Source organism: Anopheles merus, chromosome 3R (assembly GCF_017562075.2).
Source record: "Anopheles merus strain MAF chromosome 3R, AmerM5.1, whole genome shotgun sequence".
In the NCBI taxonomy this organism is placed as follows: domain Eukaryota; kingdom Metazoa; phylum Arthropoda; class Insecta; order Diptera; family Culicidae; genus Anopheles; species Anopheles merus.
Window position 1 is genome coordinate 9,104,578 of NC_054084.1, and position 21,329 is coordinate 9,125,906.

The 21,329-nt window shown below is 49.3% G+C and overlaps 4 protein-coding genes across 6 annotated transcripts; 1 reads left to right on the forward strand and 3 right to left on the reverse strand.

The window, feature by feature from the left end:
• Positions 1-2,277: 2,277 nt before the first annotated feature.
• LOC121595914 (enhancer of mRNA-decapping protein 4 homolog) lies at positions 2,278-9,349 on the forward strand. Of its 3 annotated transcripts, none has more exons than XM_041920309.1 (9): positions 2,278-3,291; positions 3,361-3,566; positions 3,644-5,278; positions 5,720-6,385; positions 6,500-6,802; positions 6,874-7,982; positions 8,049-8,214; positions 8,302-8,839; positions 8,921-9,349. In XM_041920309.1, the coding sequence occupies exons 1-9, from the start codon at positions 3,062-3,064 to the stop codon at positions 9,108-9,110; spliced, it is 5,043 nt and encodes a 1,680-aa protein (XP_041776243.1). In that variant the 5' UTR covers positions 2,278-3,061; the 3' UTR covers positions 9,111-9,349. The 3 variants fall into 3 exon arrangements, with proteins under 3 accessions (XP_041776243.1, XP_041776244.1, XP_041776245.1); XM_041920310.1 differs by having other exon boundaries at positions 5,723-6,385; XM_041920311.1 differs by lacking the exon at positions 5,720-6,385.
• Positions 9,350-9,943: 594 nt separating this feature from the next.
• LOC121595916 (rRNA-processing protein UTP23 homolog) lies at positions 9,944-10,973 on the reverse strand. Its single transcript, XM_041920312.1, has 2 exons — positions 10,766-10,973; positions 9,944-10,665 (listed from the first exon to the last, which is right to left on the reverse strand). The coding sequence occupies exons 1-2, from the start codon at positions 10,883-10,885 to the stop codon at positions 9,988-9,990; spliced, it is 798 nt and encodes a 265-aa protein (XP_041776246.1). The 5' UTR covers positions 10,886-10,973; the 3' UTR covers positions 9,944-9,987.
• Positions 10,974-11,177: 204 nt separating this feature from the next.
• On the reverse strand, positions 11,178-17,998 carry LOC121597382. The gene is made up of 3 exons (XM_041923106.1): positions 16,636-17,998; positions 12,870-13,669; positions 11,178-12,786 (listed from the first exon to the last, which is right to left on the reverse strand). The coding sequence occupies exons 1-3, from the start codon at positions 16,650-16,652 to the stop codon at positions 11,528-11,530; spliced, it is 2,076 nt and encodes a 691-aa protein (XP_041779040.1). The 5' UTR covers positions 16,653-17,998; the 3' UTR covers positions 11,178-11,527.
• A 1,052-nt stretch (positions 17,999-19,050) lies between these two features.
• Positions 19,051-21,127, reverse strand: LOC121595294 (dnaJ homolog shv). Its single transcript, XM_041919179.1, has 3 exons — positions 20,759-21,127; positions 19,805-20,670; positions 19,051-19,698 (listed from the first exon to the last, which is right to left on the reverse strand). The coding sequence occupies exons 1-3, from the start codon at positions 20,905-20,907 to the stop codon at positions 19,634-19,636; spliced, it is 1,080 nt and encodes a 359-aa protein (XP_041775113.1). The 5' UTR covers positions 20,908-21,127; the 3' UTR covers positions 19,051-19,633.
• Between the last annotated feature and the right edge of the window lie 202 nt (positions 21,128-21,329).

Genomic DNA, 21,329 nt, shown 5'->3' on the forward strand with positions numbered 1-21,329 from the left:
TCGTCATCGCGCATCGTCTCCATGGAACCGAAGCGCGCCAACTAACAATAGCCGGGAAATCGGAAAAAAAGTGGCCAGAGTTTCCACGCAGAATCGATCGTTTTTTTATGTAACTGCGGAGCCAGGAACGGTTGGCTATGGTCAACACCGTTTGGTTCTACCTCGAACGGTTGACTGATAGTGGGCTGGCGAAGGTTGTTCGCGTGGAGTCCCGCGGTATCCGCACGGAAGGTGTATTGCGCCGCCATATGGAGCAATGCACATGGTGGAGGTTGATTAATGATTCAATCGGCGTCAAAGGTAGAGCTTCTTTATGTATTTGCAAATCATCTTCATCTTCTTATTCCTCTGATCTTCGCTTTTCTTTTCAATGTCTAATTTGTTGCTAATGTTTTTGTAAATAATCATTTTTTAAATTATTTTTATGTTTCAAGTTTACTCTAGTTTTCGGAATACAGCGATTAAATAAAGTAGGTCTTTATGTCTTCTTCTTTCCTCATTATCCCATTTGCTGCCCGTTATGAAAAACGTGACTCGAAAAAATAAGGAGTTTCAAATCACATTCATTCTAGCCAAACGACATTTTCAAACCGTCAGCGCTAGCGCCATCTACATTTCAATAGCGATACCAGTATCTGAACCAATATTACTGAAATAACTGCAAATGGAAATACATTGTTGGTGTGTTATTTGCTGGGTTTGAACAACTTTTTGTCAATTGTAAATTCGCTTAAAAACGATAGTAGAAATAACATAAAAATATGTTCCTTCAAATCCACCCAGCAGAGTGACCAGAAATACCGATTTATCTGTATTCCTACCGATTTTTCATATGCCTACCGATTCACCGATAAGCCCCCTAAAACTACCGATTTTTCGTTTAACCTACCGAAAATCACAAATATTTGATTTTTCAGTCGTTTAAGCTTAATCTGTGGCGCTTGGGATTCTGTTTCAAGGATTGCTAACCTCATTTGTTACTTATTGCGCTGATGCACGTTTGTTTGTCTGGCACTTTTTATTTTTATCCGTTAAAATGTAATGTTCATAATAAGTAGAATGCTCGATCGCGCTGTTTCATTGTATTTTCCCTATACCCCTTCCTTTCCGTTTCTTTCGGCATGCGCTGCGCTGAATTGGTACCCCACTTGATTCCAGCGAGTTGCGCTGCGCTGAACTGAAACCCCCTCCCGCTCGTTTCTTTCTTAGCGCGCTGTGCGCTTCCCTTTACACGGACTTGGTGCACCCGAATCAAAAGAAAAACTTTAACACATCAAACTTGGTTTATAAATATTGTATCACTTTTATTACAAATAAAAACAACTTTTGATTCATAGCTTCACACAATCTTACTTCAAACCTCACACATTATTTATAAAAGACGCACACTTTTTCATTCTCTATGCTAGTAGGGTAAAAAGAAATTGATCGTTAAAATAATTGATTAAATTTAAATGGTTGCGTTCTCAACAGTGCTCCTGCCGAAATCTGCCAATATAATCTGGCCACACTGGTCTGCAGGGCAAAAGCTCGCTCGAAAGGTCAATAACCGTCGCAAAACGTCAAAAACGACCGTCGCCAGCGCCTCGAAATCGTTGCGAGTTTCGCTCGCTGGCGACGTCGGTTTGCAGTACATGCGACGTCGGTTTTGACGTTTTGCGACGGTTTTGCGACGGTGGCCGCCAAAAAGTTCGCCTTGCTCTGTGGGCAAAGTGACCCGAAATACCGATGTATATATATATATATATCTAGGGTTTGAAGGAAAAAATCTCAATTTTTTAATCATTGAACTACAAAACTCAGCCAAACAATTAAATCAATCTAAATAATCCAGCGAAAATCAAATGACAACACGTGCGATAAAATCGTATTCAATGGAGCACTGCTGCGGTTCCAAGCGGTCGCGTGGAGCTCCGACAAAAAGAACTTGTCACCATAAAAAAATGTGCATCTTAGTCCTTCTTTGGCTTAGAATTCCAATTTTCAGATCGACACTTTAGAAAAATCTTCATTTGTGTAACCGCTGAACCAAATCTAATCCATATCCTAAATAAAGGATGCATATTCTCGTGAGATGGAATATTAATTTTCCGCATTAGCACCCCCTCCCATCCCGCTTAAGACTTCTTTCGCTTTTACTTCTTTTAAGTTTCGAGTTTTAACCTACCGAAAACTACCGATAAAATTTTGATGCGCCTACCGAAAACCGAAAAAATAATCTGGCCACTCTGCCCATTTCATCTTGACAGTGATGACAGCAGCAGAAAAAGCTATTTTTTGCATTTATTTTTTTGCTGAAAAAATCGAAGCGTTCGGACGAACCGGGAATTGCAATCTCGGGAAATATAATATATCCCCCGCCCCACCCGTTCACATTTCGTGTCATATCCGTATCCGTTTCCCGCGGGGCGCATTTTAGCGAGCCTCTGCATCGCGTGTGTATTTGTTTTACCCTAGTGCGTGTGCCCGTTCCGCCCCCTAGCAAAAGGTTCCGCCGGGCTCGACGGACTCCGAAAGGAAAGGATACTGGAGACGAAGAAGAACGCATCTATCGCGTAGTAAAGCAGCGCGTAGTAAAAGTGTATCGTTTAATAGCGTTTAGTAAGAAACCAAGAGAAAACACACAATCGGCACAAACGGGACTATCTGCAGTGGTTGCAGTTTTTTAGCTTCCCCCCGACTAACTGGAGAAGTGCTTTCCCTAGTTTCTTCTTCGTTTTTTGTTGTTTTCTTTCCGTTTCACCATCGCCGCCACACCTCTCGCTTACCCCGCGAAAGGCGACGAACCCTTCCGTGACCGTAGAGAAAGAAAGAGAGAGAGAGAGACAGAGCGCGCTTGGGGGTTAAAGAAAATCAATGTTTTAGAAACAATTCCTTCCACGCTGTGTATAGTAGTGTGCACAACTACGTACGTGGGATTGTGAGACAAGCGCCGTAATCATTCATTATCGCACAGCGCCATCCTCATAAGCGAACCTCACTCGACGAAGGAAGACAACAACAGACCTGCATTGAGTGAAGATTGTCTTACATTTTTTATGTGCTGACCCCCCATGATGTTATGCTAATTTTGGCCATCATCACCACAGTTGAGTTGTCTCGGTTGTTGCAACGCGTTTATTTGCGCCGATATTTAGCAGATCCTGCACACACAGAACAGCAGCAGCAGCAGCAGCACCAGTCAGCTCCTTTATTGAACCATATATCATCGTCCTTGCTAGAGCGCCTTGAGTTCACCATGGAAACCACCGACCGAACCGTCTCTACCGTCGCGAGCGGCAGCAAGAAGTTGTAAGTTGTCCCTTTTTTTTGATGCCGCAGTTTCCGATCCTAATGGCATCGTGCTCTATTCCTTTGCAGCGTATTCAATGCGGACGATAGTCAACATTCCTTCAAGACCACCGATAAGAACATCACAGTCGTGTGTACCGAGGGCAAACATGACCGTGGCAGTTCGAAGATCAAGCTGGTCAACGTGGTCAACTTCAAATGGGAACAGAAAAACTACCCGGGCCGGTTGATAGCCTGCCACAAGGATTGCTATCTGCTGGCTTACTCGATTCGAGGTACAGTACTGCTTCAGGTTTTTCCTTTTTTCTCCCCCACCACTAACCGATCTGCGCCTCTTTTCACCTCCCAACAGTAACGAAGCAGTCGAAGAGCGAAGGTATGGTCCGGGTAGCTCATCTGGACCTGCCCGAACGGGGGCTGATCAAGGGCCTGTCGGACGAGATACTGGATCTGCAGTTCTCGCACAACAGCACCACCGAATGTCTGCTCGGCATCATCGAACGGACGACCCTGCACGTGCACCAGGTGCTGGTGAAGGGTGAGAAGGTGACCACCGCGCTGAAGGTGAAAATCGTCGACCCGCTCGAGGGGCACGTGCCGATCTGCGATCGCATCACGTGGTGCCCGTACCTGGGCGACGGTACCGACTTTAACGACGAGTTTGCGAAACAACTGCTCGTGTGGACGCGCGGTTCCACCTTCCAGTGCTACAGTATTAGCGTGCTGACGAAATCGTACATCGATACGACCGATCTGAAAGCGTCCGACATCGAGGAGGGTGGCTTTAAGGCGAACGATGGCGAGGCGACCATCACCGGCAGCGTGTTTTCCGACGACGGTACCACGCTCGCGCTCAGCTCGAGCGACGGTCTCATCCGGTTCTACCAGGTGTACCAGCACGCCAACGATCGGTCCCCCCGGCGGCTGCACCTGTGGAAACCGCACGACGGCAAGCCGATCACGAGCTTCTTCTTCCTGGACAACTACACCGAGACGGTCAACAACAAGACGATCTGGAAGCACGCGATCACGTGCGCGGAAAACAACGCCGAGATTAAGGTGTGGTGCTGCGAGTCCTGGGAGTGTCTGCAGACGGTCCGGCTAACGTCGCCGGTCGAAGCGTCGCTCCACTTCAAGGCGGAAATCGACATATCCTCCACTTACCTGGTGCTGACCGAGCGCAGCACGCGCCAGATCTACGTGCTGCAGGTGCGCAAGGGACAGTCGGCGGGCTCGACGGCGGAAAGCGAACCGAAAAAGCCGACCCTCTCCAAGGGCGGCACACGCTCGATCGTGCAGCCGTACATTGTGTCGATTGCGGAGTACCCGCTGTCGGCGTCGGTGCTCGGGTTTTCGATACTGTACGCAGCGGCCGGCAACTCGAAGTACGGCGACTACGACGACGATGAGGACGACGAGCAGGCGTCACCGAAGTGTGTCATGATTCGTATGTTCCTCGTGCAACCGAACAACCTGCAGGACTGTACGCTCATGTACGAAGCCATTCCGGACAGTGAAAGCGAACCGCTAACGAAGGAGCTAACGGACGACCCGGTCCGGGATGATGCGGAGGCGACGGAAAGCACGGGCAACTCGTCGTCCGTGTCGTCCTCCGCTTCCAACGAAACCACGGACAACAATGTGTCGCACGGCCCATCGGAGGAGGATGATCGTTTGGTGGACGAAACGGCAGCGAAGAGCAAGAAGGTTGATGGGAAGAACGGTGCGCAAGGCACGCTGAACAACGGATCGGGCAATGTCGAAGAGGAGGAAGAGGATGATAGCAATAACCCCATAGCGCTGAAAATGGCCGAAGCGGCTCAGAAGTTAAATGACGTGTTTGTATCCATCCGCACGGCAAACTCTTCGGCGGAGGGAACAAACGTTGGTGGTACGAGTGGACCTACGACGCCGGCCAGTAGCAGCAACAAAGTGAATCTTATGACACCGGACTCCTTCAGCACACCGGGCAGCGCTACCAGATCAGGTAAGATGGCCATACATATCTCACATTTGTTTTTTGTATTGTTTTGTAGATGTTATTTAGAAATTAAATTGTTTGTATTGATATTTGTATTAAGTGTTTAGTACTTGTAGCTCAGTTATTCGTTCTATTAGTTAGCTTTGCAAAGTAAAACGTATTATGTTTCAAATGTAACGTACCGTTGAGGGTTACGAGTTGAAGAGTTACCCTTGTGTGCGTTTAGTTTTCTTGCAGACATTTATGTTATTTATTGTTTGTACTTCCTGGAAGCTATTGTTGTAGTTATGTTTTGTATACATTAGCTTTGGTTTTTATGAAAGGAAAAGACAAACACAATGTCCCTCTGCTCCTTTCATTAACGATCCCTTTCGGTCGAAAAAATGACACTTGGTAACGATGCCATGTTTTCCCCTCCGTTTCGTTCCCCCTTCTCTGACGCTGCAGCAGGCAAGGAGAACGTGAAGGACGTGCGTATTATCAACCTTTCGGAGCTGCCCTACCCCGAAATGGAAACGATCATGAATCAGTACGATCGGCGAACGGCCCCCACGGGAGGGCGAAGGCGGGGCCGGGGCGCACCGGTCAACACGACGGTTACGACCAACACCACCGCCACCACGACCGGCGCCAGGAAGGCCGCCAGCTCGTCCATCACGAGCACGGCCAGCGCGAACGGTAGCGTGTCGTCTAGCGACAGTGGTGGCGCCTCAAGCGACGATGAGCAGGAAGAGGAAGAGGAGGAAGGCGGTGGCAACACAAGCGTTGCCTCGGTGGCCGGTTCCGAGCGAGTCATTACCGACATTACCGACGATCCGGACGATGAGGATGGGGATGAGGAAGACACGGACGCCGAGCCGAAGCCGGTGTCCAAGCAGGGAAAGAAGAAGGGACCCGTGAAGAGGGCCCAGTTTGCGCTGGCCAACGGCAGCACGGTAGGCGAGCAGGGCAAGAGCAGAAAGCAGCAGCAGGGCCACGGGACGGGCGCAGTAGGTCAACCGGTGGCGGGCGGCGGCGGCGGCGCCGTCATTAGCGTCTCGGGGACGTCACTGACGATGGAACATTTTACGAAAATACTTACACTTGACGAAGCAGAACCGCCGACGGTTCGAGGTAGTTAATTTAACGGATTCTTTGTGTTTAAATTTAAACGGAAGGCTTATATGTCTCTCTATTGGGCGGTTTTTGATTCTGGAAGTGATTTTAATGTATGGATTTCTGTTTTAGAAAAAATCAAAAGCGACGAAACCGTCAATCCGGACGTACTCAGCACCCTGTTTATGCTGGCCAAAGCCACTAAACAGCACCAGCAGCAGCAGCCGCCAGCGTCGGTTGCGGATATGGTGGCGTCCGCAGGCCAGCAGGTCACGCAGCCCACCACAATGCCGACGACGGACGCACTGGAAGCGTTTGTGAACATGGTGAAGAATCGCTCGGAAGCGGCCGACGATAGTGCGGCGGCCAGTAAGGCGAAGCATCGAAATTCCACCAACGGGCCAGGCAATAATATGGAGGAGGATAGCGTTACAGGTAGGAAGAATTTGTCAACGAGACAGTCCGGGGTGAGTTTCTAAAACAACTTCTAAACGGTTCTTTTATAGATGCTCCAACGGTACCACCGATGCCATCGGCGGAGATGCTTGCTAGCGGCGGTTCGAGCCCGAGCCGGGAGGTGCAGCAAATCATGTCGACCAAGGGACCGGTCATCAGCATGGTCGAGGATCTGTTCCTGTACTCGTGCGTCGAGCGGAAGGACGACTACGACGAGGAGGAGGAGGAGGAGGAAGACGACGAAGAGGAAGGTGTGGTGAATGTGGCCGACCGGTTCGATGAAGAGGACGGTGTGGTAGTTGTGGTACCAAACGGTACCAACGACAATGCGGACGAGGATGTGGACGAGAAAGATCCGGAGCCGGACGTGGCAGACGCTAGCGTGTTGTTGTCCGCAGAAAAGGCAACGGTTGCAGCATCCGCCCTGAAGGAACCGACAGCAGACACCACCATCGAGCGGGAGGAAGTTTCGGTGAAAAGAAAGTCCTCCGCCCTGCTCCGCGACAGTCCAGGTGAGGAAAGCGCGAAGGTGGAGCCGAACGATGAGCCCTCCGTGTCCGGCTTTTGGCCGTCATCCGTACCGACAGATGTGCCGGCGGTTGGAAAGGAAGTTGTTACGACGGCACCACCGACGCTGGCCCCACCGACCATCGTGCACGTGCCCGACTCTTCGAAGCAAATTGCCGAGCTGAGCAGCAAGCTGGACCGCATGATGGACCTCATGGTGGCACAGTCGCGCCAGATCGAGCAGCTGAACGTGCAGCTGGACGCGATGAAGAAGGCCCGGGTGGAGGAGCAGCGCAAGAACAGTGCCACGATGAACCGGTTCAACCAGACGCTGCCGAAAACGATCGAAACGCAACTGTCCGGGCTGCTGGTGCAGCACTCGCTCAAGATGGAGCAGACGCTGGTGAGCTGCTTCAACAACCAGCAGGCCCGCATCGCCGAAACCCTAACGCACCTACCTCAGGCGATGATTGCGCAGCTGCAGGGCCGTCTGCTGCAGGCGATCGTGCAGGAGATGCAGCAGAAGCTGCTGCCCGCGATTAACGGCAAGCTGGACATGGTGCAGCGTGCCGTCGCCGCGGATCTGGCGGAAAAGCTGCGCACCAACGAAGGCGCCATCCGGGACTCGATTCAGCGCACGGTGCGAAGTGAGGTAAGTGTGAAGGGGGAATGTGCTTGTTGATGAAGGAAATTTTAATACTTTCCTTTTGCAATCCAGCCTGTCATGAAGGCAATGTCCACGGCCATACAGACAGGCATGCGGACGGTGCTGTACGAAGTGTACCACGCATCGCTGCGCGAGGTGATCCTGCCCAGCTACAGCAAACAATGTGAAGAACTGTTCCGACAGATGAGCAAAGCCTTCTCGTACGGCATACTGGAACGTAAGTCCCGTCTCACTTTCTCTCCATTTCTGCCACTGTAGCAAGTGCTTGATGGTTTCTTTATTTCCACCCTCCGTATCTTTCCAGTCATACAAAAGGTCGACAAACACCTGGAGGGCATAGGGAAGATGCAGGACCGTACCGGCGAGCTGGTGGAAAGCGTCCGGCAGCTGCCGAAGGAGCTCAGCACGACGGCCGACCAAACGACGATAGCGACCGTGCGGGCGCTGCGCGAAACGATCGAGAAGGATATGCGCGGGCTGCACGCGTCGCTGCTCCGGTCGGTGCGCGAACACATCCGGCAGGAGATCGAGAAGGGCTTCGAGGCACAGGCATCCTCGCTGGAAGACTCCGTCCTGTCGGTGGTGCGCTCGCAGGCCCAAACGCCCGCCCCGAGCAACATGGACGTGCAGGACCAGATCAAGCAGTACCTGAACGGGGGCCAGATCAACAAAGCCTTCCACAAGGCGCTGCTGTCGAACGATCTGAGCCTGGTGGAGTTTCTGCTCGAGCGGGCCGACCACAAGCAGGTGTTCAATCCGTGCCCGCTCGAGCAAACCGTGCTGCTGTCGCTCATACAGCAAATTTCCGCCGACATGGCAAACCACAATGAACTGAAGCACAAGTGAGTGGACTGGAAGGATGGCAACGAATCGACAAAAAGGATTGTTTATGTATGTTAACGTCTAATTTTCCACCCCTGCAGGTACTTGTCCGATGCAATCGTCAATCTAGACTTTCAGGATCCGATCACGAAGGAACACTCGCCGAAGGTGATCATGGAGCTGATCAGCAACTGTCAGAAGTTTATGGCCGCGAACCCCCAGAACCCGCTCTGCACCAGTCTGAAGATGCTGGTCATTGCCGCGCAGTACATTGGCTTCAAGAATACCTGATACCCGTTCAAGTAGCGGTAATCAGCAGTAACCAACGGCAGAACCAAGACTGACGGCACCTGAAAGAGCACATTCAAAGAGAGAGAGGGAGAGAGAGAGAGAAGTGGTCCCATCCCCCATCGTAAGCCCCCCACAAAGCAATCAAATCAATTCAAATTTTACACCTTTCACACACACACACACACACACACACACACACACACACACACACACACACACACACACACAGTCCCTTCTTAGATGAAAAAAGACATGACCAACACACCTCATCTCAAGAGGAACTAATCGTGAACTCAGTCCCATTTTTAGGATTCATCCTGTCCGTGTTCTACTTTTAAGTACAATTTTGACACTTATTTAACTACTTTTTACGTTCGATCGTTTGGAAATTCTATTTGAAATCGTGCTTTGTTATAACTTCATTTGACACTTTTTGATCTTTTTTTACCCTTTCTGACTATAAAAGCGCGCTCATCTACACACACTGCATCGCGCAGCACAATTGCATGCTGTCCAGCGTCATTCCATGTCGTCAGCCCCTCCTATGTCCCCCCCCCCCTCGTTGTCACACCACACCCACGTAAAAATCCCCACTCTAACACCGGAATAGGAAACGGATGTTCGTGTGTAGTAGCAGCACTACACACACACACACCACTTTATCGCTGTGTCGTGTAAATGTCGAGACGATAGAAAGAAACAATCATCATCCATCCGCGGATTTACTTTAGTTTGTAATTAACGCAAATCAAATTGAAAACCTTCGATAATAAAACTGTGTCCATACTCCAACACCAGAAAACACACAAAAAAACAACGATGAGTTAGTTAAATGAGGTTTAATTGCCGAATTTTATTTCACAATATTTGCTTACATTTATGACGCCCCAGCACCACCACCGTTACCGGCTTTCAGATGCTCTATGACGTGTTTCGGCAGCTTGATGCGCTTTCTGCTCTTTTTCTTTACCACTCCACCCTCCCCCACGGTGGGTGGCTTGCTCTCCGACGGAGTCCCCTTTCCTTCCACTCCCTTTTTCGTCTTTTTGGGCTTTTTACACGACAGCGGGTTGGGGTTTTTCACCTTTCGCTTCTTCTTGGGGCCCCCGTTCGGATCGGGTGTAACGAGCCCTTCCTTCACTTTCAGCTTTTGTATTGTTTGCTGATCCAGTTCACGAATTCCTACCCGACTCTTCTGCCCTTCCGCAGCCGCCTGTCGGTGAGCCTCCGACGGTTGCACCAGCGTGGGGACGGATGCATTGTGCAGGTAGAAAAGCGGTATACCCGGATGCTCGCGGACCCACTCCTGCAGCGCTCGGTCCTGCGTTGCAACGATGTAGTGGCATGATTTGGTCATGGATTTGATGCAGGACGAACCGTCGAGCGGTCGCTTTTCGTGGCCGCAGCGATGTACGAGGAATTTCTTCAACAGCTGACTGGTGCCGGTGAAGCCCGGTCCGAGATTGTCCGTCTCGGTGATGATGCATGCCGTAACGATAGGCTTTACCTCACACTGGAAGTACTTTTTTAGCTGCTCTTCTATTTGCAGGCGGATCTGGAAGAGTTTTAATAATGAGTTGTTAATGAGGTGAGTTAATAAATACAAAACGAAAAAGCAAAAGCACGTTGCTTTCGGGACGGAATGAAAGGGATACCTTGTACGCTGCATGGCAGAAGCTTCCATCGATCAGCACGAGCAGTGGTTCGCGAAATCCAAAGTTGTTGATGTAAAAACTCATATACTTACGAGTTTTCTTGTGTTTGGTGATTTTCATTGTGAATTAGGAGCGTTTTTCGGTGTGTTTTGGGAGATCTTTTCCCCGACGGCAGCGAAGACTGCGTGCTGCACGCGCAGAAAACACAACAAACGGATTATCCGTGTGCCGTGTGTCGTTTTGACGTTTCATCGACTTTTTTTGGCTCAAGTGCTGCACAGTGGGAAGCCGCGTAGTGATTTCAAATTTGGAAGTAGTTTTATACGTTACACTTTATTATTTTAGTAAATGAAAACACAATTTTCAAGCTTCTCAAAAAGAAAAAGCACACCAATCGGATGTCATTTGAAAATAATACTTTTCTCTTTATTTATTTACCGTGTTATACAACGGAAGCACAATACAAAAATGGAGAAAATCAAATAACAAATATACATTGTACACTTTTTGGTAATACACCCTCTCTATCTTCCTCACTAGCTCACCCCCCGTAGTAAGAAAAAGGGTGAGGCTTAAAAATGGTAAGTGGAAATCTCGTATCTCTACACTATCACTTGTATTTCCCAGTGGAGCCCTTTCCTCCCATTTCTTGGTTTGATTTTGCATGATCGTTTAACGCCTATTCTAAAGCTAGCTCTTTTCAACCTACCCCAACGGACCTAGGTCTATCTAACTAGAATACTTCCGCACCCTATTCACCCTCTAAATTCCACAGAAGCAGTACAGCTTCAACCGATAGTCATCGACACAGAAGCTCTGCTTGCCGTACAGATTCGTACGGCTGACCGTCCCCGTCAGGAAGCTATCGTTGTTCGAATCGATCCGCACCGTCGCCTCGAACTCACCGTCGCCCGGTTTCGTCACAAACCGCACGCTGATGTCGCTAAACTTGTGCTTGGCCGTGATGTTCTCCGGCGACATGCCCACGCTCGCATCGTCGATCGAGTTCAAATGCAGCACGCTGCACTGCGGGTACTCCAGCAGCAGATGATTCACCCGCTCGACGGCGAACCGTGCCGCCTGTATCACCTGATGATCGTTCTTCGGCAGCGGTTTATGATCGTGACAGGTACACCAGTGCGGAGCGATGCCCGCATCCTCACAGGTTCGCGTGGTAGGAACGGGCAGAAACAAACTAATCCCCCGAGGGATAGGTTTCGCTTCCAGCAGCTCTTCCGTTCGCTCACGAATCGACCCAGTCCGCAACCCGGACATATCGAGAAACTCTTTCAACGTTTCATACAGATCAAAGTGTGTCGTGAGCCGCAATCGGTTCCTTCGCAGGTTGTGGTAAGCGGCGGGATACTCGCGACGAAACCACGCCGGCAGTACGAAGATCAGAAACGGCTGTCGTTCCTCCATCATGCCCTGGTAGGTGTTGCGGAACGAGCCCCACCGTATGCCGTGATCGCTCATCAGAATTAGCACCGTACGGTTCAGATAGTGCCGATGCTCTTCCTGCATAAACTCCAGCACCTGCCGATAGTCATCGTCGATCAGGGCTGGATTGTTGAAGAAATCGTGCGTCATACCGACGCCCCACAGCAACGAAAACACCGGCTCCGACGCACCGAACGTTTTGACGATCTTTCGCGCATAGTCCAGCAGCACGCGGGTCGGATTTCGCCCGCCCAAGCACAGTTTCGCGTTCAGCTTCTTGTTGTAGCCGACGCTCGATTCCATCTGGCGGAAAAAGTTGCGCAGATAGTAGTCGGTCGGCTGGCGGCGAAAGCCCTTCTTGCCGTAGTTGAACGTGCCCATCGCCGAGCTGTCCTCGGCGTAGACCGTCCGGTAGCCGGCCTCGCCGAACTTGTTCCACACGAACTGACACAGGTCAAAGGTACTGCTGGCATTTGGAAGACATGCTGCACCGAGCTCCTCGATGTCCAGCCCGGTTAGGGCCGGCACCATGTTGGGAAATGTATTGTCACCCACTTTGTTGTAACCGAACATCTCAATGCCTGTCGGGTGGAAAAGAACGCAGTAGTTTAGTAGCTAGAGTAGATAGAGAAGGATGATAGAGATAGCGATAGAGAACACATACCATTTAAGGTGTTTAGTAGATAGTCGGTCGTTTGATTCATCTGGCGGTGTAGATTCAGTCGCGAAACCGCATCGATCCCCAGTATCATCACATTCAGCCGCTGTTCACCTTCGGCCAACCCTTCCCTTCTGGCCGTTTTCAATCGCTCCTCAACCGCGCTCTTCCCCGGCGGCACAAACGCAAAGTAGTCCCAGTAGAACGGATCCTTCAGCCCCACGTGATGACAATTCACCATCGCGAACTCTTCCTCCCGCGCATCGTACCGCTCCGGATAGTCGAAACAACTCTCGTTGCCCACCTGATGCTCCTCCTGGTCGGACAACCGTTCAAACGACCGCACGCAACACTGTATCATGCTCGCATTCGTCACGTTGTAATGGCGCTCAATGTCCTCCATCGACAGCTGAAACCAGATCCACCGTTCGTCCGCTTCCAGCAGGGCCGGCACACACTCGATCGGTTCCGGCCGCTCGACAAACTTCTGTATCTGCGCGTTCGTTACCGGAAAGCTTGGCATCTTGCAGCCGACCGTGTTGACAAAGTACGAGCTGTTGTAGTTGAAGTGTTGCTCGTCGTCACGCGTTTCGAGCGCTTCGTTCCAGAGCGGAGCCTCCAGTGCGTCGTAGTCCCACCAGAAGGGGCGCTCGATCGCGTACAGCAGACAGGCGAAAACGGTCCCCATCATGAGCAGCACCTTGAAGCGGGTTTTCTTTTTGCGTATCGGGCCCATCCTGCGATCGGTGGGCAGGAGGGGTTTGTAGTGATGCACGCTGTGGGTCGATCGGTAGCGGTGAGCAAAGCTGAAATGAGAGGAAGTGGTTGAAATGACCATGGGAAAGGCTTGGCAGTGCAATTGAAGTAAATGAAGGGCAATCGAATGATCTTTACTATGCGGTAGATAATAGAGAAGATGGCCGAATACAGACATATAATAGTACCACGTACCATCTCTTCATACAGTTCAAAGCCGCACATGATAGTATAGCCAGAATAAAACTATATGAGCGCAATGAGCTTTTTTGAATTTCCGCCTACTGGAATCTGTCAATTAGATTATAATTCCAATTAGATTCCATTTCCTATTAGGGTGTCTGTACAATAACGGTGCTATAGGAATCACTACCCGTCAATAAGATCCAATATAGTAACAGCTTTATCATCAGCGCATTAAAATGATCACTTCCCGCAAAAAGGCAAATGAGGCAAATCGGCTCAAGGTATCTATAAAAAAGAGCCTTTTATTACTTCCCAACAGAGGGCGATCCCGTGGTACAGTCGTCAAATCAAACGACTCAATAACATCCCGTCATGGGTTCATGGGTTCAAGCCTAGAATGGACCGTCCCCCCGTAGTAAGGATTGACTTATTATCCAGCTGCGTGGTAATAAATTAAGTCTCGAAAGCCTGTATAAGACCGGCATGTCCGCGTAGGACGTTAAGCCAAATAGAAGAAGTAGAAGAAGACTACTTCCCAGGGTCTACGCCAGGGGCAATAGGTTTGCCTGTCTCCAATCCAACTTTGAAAATCATCATCTACCTATCAACCCAGGCCCTAACATAAGCTGATAATATAGACCGCATAAGACTGCAACTCTCATATGTAGCCTAAAGCCTACCAAGGGATCTAGCAGGTGGCATACAATCTCGGATTGCAGATAAACGAGACTAAGATCAATCTGATGGTGGTGGCCAAGTGACCAGCAGATCGACTAAGAAGATGTACCTAGAGGTGACGAACGGATAGGTGAACACACTTTTGAAGTCGAATCCAAGTATACAACCTTGTACAACAAATAGGTGTTTTAACCATTCCTCCATTAGATGACTCGGTGGTCTATTAGAGAGATGCGCACCGCCTTCATCAATACCGGACCGGTTCTATTCTCAACGACTTGAACATACGGGGTTACGTGGTACCAAAATGTCTATGAAGATTTGTATACGACAGACAAGCATGACCTTGTATGCCGTTTCGCCACAATGTATGGGGACAATCTTCTGCAACCCATCTCATCTGTTCATTCATGTCCTGCCCTTACACTCACCACAGTTTGAAAGTAAGTTTGTAAGTATTTTTCTCTTATCTTTTCCAAACATGAAATTGATTGTTATTTTCGGTCACCGAACCCTTGACGATGGCCGAACGACAAAGCAGAACTTAATCATGGCAACTATAGTGGGAAGAATCACGTAAAACACTACCTCGCTTTCTCTGTCTGCTCCACCGGCTCCTCTCGGCAAACTATTGTTCAACTATGTCCCAGCCCCGTGTGCCCAGCCAATAAATCAGTAAACTTTCCTCCCCGTTTGGACCGGGTCCAAGTCATGTTCCAATTTTCATGTTTTTCGTGTCTGTCGGGGGGCTTTTGGCCTGGTTCTTACTGCCTGGGGTGCTAAGAAAACCCCTTTTCTTTGTCCTGCTTTTCGTACATACCGATATGGAACCGTATTCGGGTAAGGTAAGCTAAAGCTGTGCCAAAAAAAACGGATCCCTCCCAATCTGTCTGTTCCAAAACACACACACACACAGTTTCCCGAAGGCCTGGACAGGGTGACCGAATCCTAACAACCCTGCAATAAAGCCATAAACCTAGATTTATTGCCCAATCGGAGTGGGGACACACAGATCCATCGGAGTGTCCCTTTACCCAGAGATCTAGACACAGCACCATTCGTTTATACGTTAATTAATAAATGGCAATTATGTGAATTCAATTTCACATTTCCCACTGCAACCGGGCTCATCCCCCGGTGCTCGTGGCGTGTCTTCAGGTGTGAAATCTTCCGTTCCAGCGCCTGCTGCATCACTCCCGCTTCAAGGTAATTGGATGCCTGCTTCCAACACCACGTGCTTCGCCACATCCATCACCACGTTTCGTCTGAGTAGGCGCGAACACGGCATGTTGTTGGTATGGTGTGTTGGCACAGCTGTCTCAAAGCTCATCGGTTTTGCTCGATTGAATAAACGACCACGGGGTGATGGCTCACGGGCCAATCAAGCTCTGGCTCCGATTGGCTTCCATTTGGCACATTGTAATTGGAACGAGATAGGCTGTTTGCTGATTTGTTCCGTCTTTGGCACCGATATGCCTTGACAATTGCAATTTAAACTACCCTTCTCCAAGGCTCCACCACGGGCATTACATAAAGCGATTAATAACGACTGCTGCTTGCGCTGGTGACGGTAAACGAAGGCACAAAGCAAAGCGTCCTCAATTAATCAGCGAACAGAGGAAGCTTTATCGCAGCGCATCAAAGGCAGGGATGGAAAATAATGAGATGGAAAAGGATTAGCAGATTGCGACGTACCTTGGGGCTTAGTACTTTCAATGGGCGCTGCTACTTCATTAGGCAGTCATTAATTGAATGGGCGAAAATTGATTGATATTGATTTTGGATTGGTGCCTGGGAATATCTTCATTGAATTGGAAGTGACAAGGTAAAGGAATTAAGCGAATGATTTTTTATGTGTTCATTGAATATTACTTTGATTTCTATGACACAAAGAAAACAGAGTAATATCTACGTAATATTCTTAAAAAATTATCATTATTAGCATTTCTAATTTGCTGCAGCGATGCAGAATTGCGAAATGATTTTTTTTTCTTCAATATATTTGAAATAAACGCGCAATAAAAAACTCATCCCCCCAAACCGAGAGGAAAGTTTCATCAATCCGTTTGCCTCCGCCTTTACGATTCATTACCGGGAAGCGCAGATGTTTGCACTTTGGCTCTACTCTCGCTGGCAGAGCTTATCTGCTTACCTTGTTTTCTCAGCCATCCCGACGCGAACGAAGGTTGTTGACGCCTGGCCGACGAGGGTACGTACGCGTGTGTGCGACGGCTCGTAGTTTTGCTCCTGAACGAACTTCTTTGCGCCTCCACCCGAAGGGCACACGATCAGAGCTCTTCCGGTGGCGCAAGGCTGGAGCTGGAGTGTTTTTCTCTATTTTCTTTTGAGTAACTTTCTTTTCTTTTTTTTGTTTGCTTCTAAACTAACGACATCCGACACTATTTGCCTTGGGCGCTCACGAAGGATGCAGCATGGCTTATTGGCCTTCCCAGATTCTCCGTAGCCCCGTAGGGCTCAAACACAGCGTCGTTAGGGAAGCTCCTTTTTTATCCGGTTCTGGTTCCTGCTCCGAAGCAAATCCTTTCGGATTGAATTTTAATTCAATTCTAGCGCACACTTTCCCACAACCATTAGCCGGAAAAGGGGTCACGAGGCACATCTCACTGACGATGGCGACGACGACAGTAGCAGAAGTAGTAGTAGTAGTAGCATCCGGTGGGATTGTATTTCCAGCTACGAGTGCGTGTTCCGATGGGTGCGGATCACTAGCCCGTTTTCTCTATTTTCACCTCACACCGATGTTACAGAAGCAGCAGGACGACTTGTTCTTTTCATGCGTTGCATTGTGTCACTTCCTCCCAGTACCAGTGTTCCAATTAGTGCTCTCGTGTCGCAAACATTGTGTATATTTTATTGATGTTTGTTATGGCTCATATTTTCCACCAATTGCTTCACGCGTTTTCATCACAGGCGGAGTGTAATTATCCTTGAGCGTGGTGAGAGTGTGTCCCAGTGGCCAGCGCAGTGAAGCAGGAACGGATACGCTTCATTAGCGCCTCCTGCACAGTGTACGGGCACGACATGACGTCCCTTCGGCACCCGGGCGGGGCGGGTGTTGGTCCACGCGCAAGGACTTTACAAAACGCACATTGAATAGATAAAGCAATCTTTTACACACAATAAAATCCCTTTTCTTTTTGTCTATTTGTAATGGATAAACACACACACACATACACCAACACAGAGAGAAAAGGGACGCACTCACACGTTTCCAAGGGCTACTAGGAGCTGTACCATCCGTACCCGGCAGCGCTGATGGTACTTTAGTGACTGAAGCTGAGCTTGCCCCGGTATGAGTGATTTGCAGAGAGATTCAGGAGATTTTTATCATATCCCAGCACCGACACTACCGCTCCCTCCCTGCTTATATATTCCTTTCAATAAACGTGATCACCATGCGCCTCCACCGTACGGAGTCGCCCTTCAAAATCTCCGTCGTGTAACGAAAGCAACAACAAAAAAATAGGAAAAAGCGAGAGTGAACACACAAATGCTGGAATTTATGTGCCGATGTTGCTCTCTCGAGCTTCACCCCCCCCCCCCTCCGAGACGGCAAACCGGAACCCTAGTGGAGTTTGCGCTGCGAGAGGACTTAGGAGACTTCGCCAAGCAGAAGATCGAAGCATCCACAGCATCCGCGGGAGAATCGATGCGAGAACAGAGAACGCGTATCGTCATGGTAACATTCCAATGGAAGAGATGGTCAATTCTCTCACATTCTCTCTCACTCTCTCTTTTGTTGGAGACGAAGTCGTGGCTCACGACCAACACGACACCAACGACACGGTATTCGTGAACCGGAACTATTGGACATTTGATGGAGGAAAGGGGACGGTATGACACACTTGGAGGGGGGAAAATGGCACCCCCCCGCCCCGTGAAGAAGAGGATGGTTTAGAGCTGGAGAAAGAAACGGGTGTTTTGTTTTGAAAACAAACACATACATGTACGCGTGGTGCACGAGCGGCTTCAAAGGCGCCCTTTTATCTACAAGCCAGCGAAAACGGTCCAACCGTCCGTCCACACCAATATCCTGGACGACCTTGGGAATGTGTGTAGGACGATTCGGAATGGAAAGAAGCACTAGAGCATAAGGCGATGTTGCAATAGTCACATTATTTCCGGCCAATTCATTTCTCGGGCGTATTGTGCGGAAAATGTATGCAGCAAGCGTACCGTATTTCCGGCAGTATGGCAGAGCCACCATGCTGCCAGGGCCTGGGACGGTGCCCGTAATTGGTTTCCTGTTCAAGGGGAACCGTTTTATGCGTTGGAAATTATTTCAAACCCGGATTGGAGCATAGGAAGAAGGAATCAAATGTATAACTTAAACATATAACTTTTGTAATGGTTTAAATTTGAGGAATAGATTAAGGTTATTAATTAAGGGAATGAATAGTAAAACAGTTGTAATAAAAAAGTAATTCCATTTTTTGAATTAAATAAACAGATTATAAAAACCAAATTATTATCCATTTATCACTATTTTCTTCATTTCTCATACATCAGGACTCTACACTGAAAGATATCAAACTGTTCGTTTGGAGGTTTTTTCAAATACATAATTTTTTTGGTCGATATTGTTTTATTGACACAACTCATATGTACAAATTCGTCTTACTAGAACACAGGATGGAGAGCAAAATAGTTCGTTCGTTCATTGTTGCATTGGGGGGAAGAAGAAAAAGGGAATAAATGGAAACCAGAGAGAAAACAAAATAAATATACCATCTAGTAGAGAGGTGGGACACAAAAACGGTCCAGCGATCTCCGAAAGAGTCACAGAGAGAACGGGAAGGAAAGGACGGGGAGAATGAAAAAAAGGGGGGAGGTTGAAAATTCTAATTGTTCTCTTCACTGAACATCGGAGAAAAGCATAATGCACAGTCGCGGGGCTTACGACTGCTTCAAAAGCAAACGTAATGCAGAGATACGGCCTTATGATCATCACGCCCCCCGTGAGGGCGTTTTGTTCTAATTGTAGCAAACACTAAATTTGTTATCAGCCTATTTGCGTGATGGTTGGGTTGATTGGGAGGGTGGGTTTACAGAATAAAACCCGCCTCCGCCACAACCGTTTCCTAATTGCGAACACATCAAATGCATCCGGGCTTGACGTGTTTCCTTTCTTATGAGTATCTTAGCCCGTTGTATACCCGGTTGTTCGAGGGTTGATTCAGGAGGTTCTTGATGTCTGCAAAAAAAGGGGGAAAGACATTGTTAATTAACTTTCAAACTCCCAAATCACTCAACCGAAACCCCGCCGAAAGTGAAGAAACCCCGCCGAAAGTGAAATTTACCTTCTTTCTCCGTATCGGTTAGCTGCGACTTGGGGAACTCCACGTCGAACGTGATGTACAGCGTGCCGTGCAGGTTGTTGTTCTCGTAGTTCGGCATACCCTCCCCGTTCTTGCGTATTCTAGCGCCCGGCCACGTCACCTTCTCCCTCGTCACCGTCACCTTATGTCCGTCCAGGTGCACAATGTCGAGCGTAAAGCCCACGAGCGCATCCTGCAGGCTGATCGTGATGTTCGTGTACAGATCATCGCCCCTCCGCTCGAACCGGGTGTGCGGGACGGTCTTTATCTTCAGTATCAAATCGCCCGGCTCCCCATCCATGTGGGGTTCGCCTTCGCCCGAAAATCGTGTCTCCTGCCCGTTCTCCATGCCCGGCTCGATCTCGATCTCGATCGTGCGCTCCTCGTTCACGAGCTTCACGTTCGGGCACTCGTCGCACACCGTCTGCTGCATCATCTGGAACCGGCCCGGGCCCAGATTGCGCGTCACCATCTCCTGCCGGCAGTTGCACTTGCGCGTGCCGGACGCCGGCTTCATCACCGGCTTGTTGCGCGTTATCTCCACAAAGTTCCCGCTGTACAGCTCCTCGAGCGTGACGTGCAGGTCCATCACAATGTTCGCGCCGCGTGGCGTTTCCCGCTGCTCCTGCCCGCCGAACCCGAACCCAAAGTCGCCGAAAAACTGCGCGAACGGATCGGTATTGTCCATCATGCCCTCCTTCTTCACGCACTCCTCGCCGCACCGATCGTACAGCTTGCGCTTGTCGTCGTCGGACAGGACCTCGTACGCGGCACCGAGATCTTGGAACTTTTGCGACGCATCCGGATCGTCTTTGTTTTTGTCGGGATGAAGCTCCTTCGCTAGCTTTCTGCAATGACACGGAAAAACGGAACACGTCAGCAAAACCCGGAGCTAACGGGAAATGGGCACTCGCGGCAGGAAGTCGGCACACTCACCTGTACGCTTTTTTCACATCGTTCTTGCTGGCCGTTTTCCGCAGGCCCAGTATTTTGTAAAAGTCCCGTCCGGCAAGTGCATCGTCAGCAACGAGCAGCAGAACGGCGGCGCCGACGAGCAGTGTGAAGCAAAAATCGAACGTCCTCATATTTGCTCTCTGTCTCTCTCTCTCTCTCCCCCTGTCTGCCTTTAGTTGAAGCGCCTTGGTACAGAACACGCGCCGCAGCTGATTTTGTACAAATAAATGCACTTTTGCTTCACAAATGCATTTAGAAACAGTGATTACAACTTTGCCCACTTCTATCACAGTGAATCAGTGCGGCGTGGTGTACCTATTTTTTCCCTTTTTGTTTAGCATTTAGCTGGTGCTTTCTGATTGGTCGAGCGGCTGTCAAACGTCGGACGTCGCCAAACGTCAACGTTCAGGGTGAGCAGACGGTGTTCGAACAGTAGGATTTTTGACACGAAACAGGGTTTTCGAAGAGGCACAATGAAAAACGTGATCAGAATGTTTTGCATTTTGAATATTAATTCCAGCAAATTTGTCCGTTTCATTCATTTGATAGTTCG

Bases quoted from the DNA above. Each gene is read 5' to 3' on its own strand.
- LOC121595916 (XM_041920312.1), bottom strand. From the start codon at position 10,885: ATGAAAATCACCAAACACAAGAAAACTCGTAAGTATATGAGTTTTTAC. The intron at 10,666-10,765 runs GTATCCCTTTCA...AAACTCTTCCAG, and splicing joins TCTGCCATGCAGCGTACAAG to ATCCGCCTGCAAATAGAAGA.
- LOC121595914 (XM_041920309.1), top strand. From the start codon at position 3,062: ATGCTAATTTTGGCCATCATCACCACAGTTGAGTTGTCTCGGTTGTTG. The intron at 5,279-5,719 runs GTAAGATGGCCA...CTGACGCTGCAG, and splicing joins GGGCAGCGCTACCAGATCAG to CAGGCAAGGAGAACGTGAAG. The intron at 7,983-8,048 runs GTAAGTGTGAAG...TTTGCAATCCAG, and splicing joins AGCGCACGGTGCGAAGTGAG to CCTGTCATGAAGGCAATGTC.
- LOC121595294 (XM_041919179.1), bottom strand. From the start codon at position 20,907: ATGAGGACGTTCGATTTTTGCTTCACACTGCTCGTCGGCGCCGCCGTT. The intron at 20,671-20,758 runs GTGAGTGTGCCG...GTGTCATTGCAG, and splicing joins GATGTGAAAAAAGCGTACAG to AAAGCTAGCGAAGGAGCTTC. The intron at 19,699-19,804 runs GTAAATTTCACT...CTTTTTTTGCAG, and splicing joins AACCGATACGGAGAAAGAAG to ACATCAAGAACCTCCTGAAT.
- LOC121597382 (XM_041923106.1), bottom strand. The intron at 12,787-12,869 runs GTATGTGTTCTC...TCCACCCGACAG, and splicing joins TCTACTAAACACCTTAAATG to GCATTGAGATGTTCGGTTAC.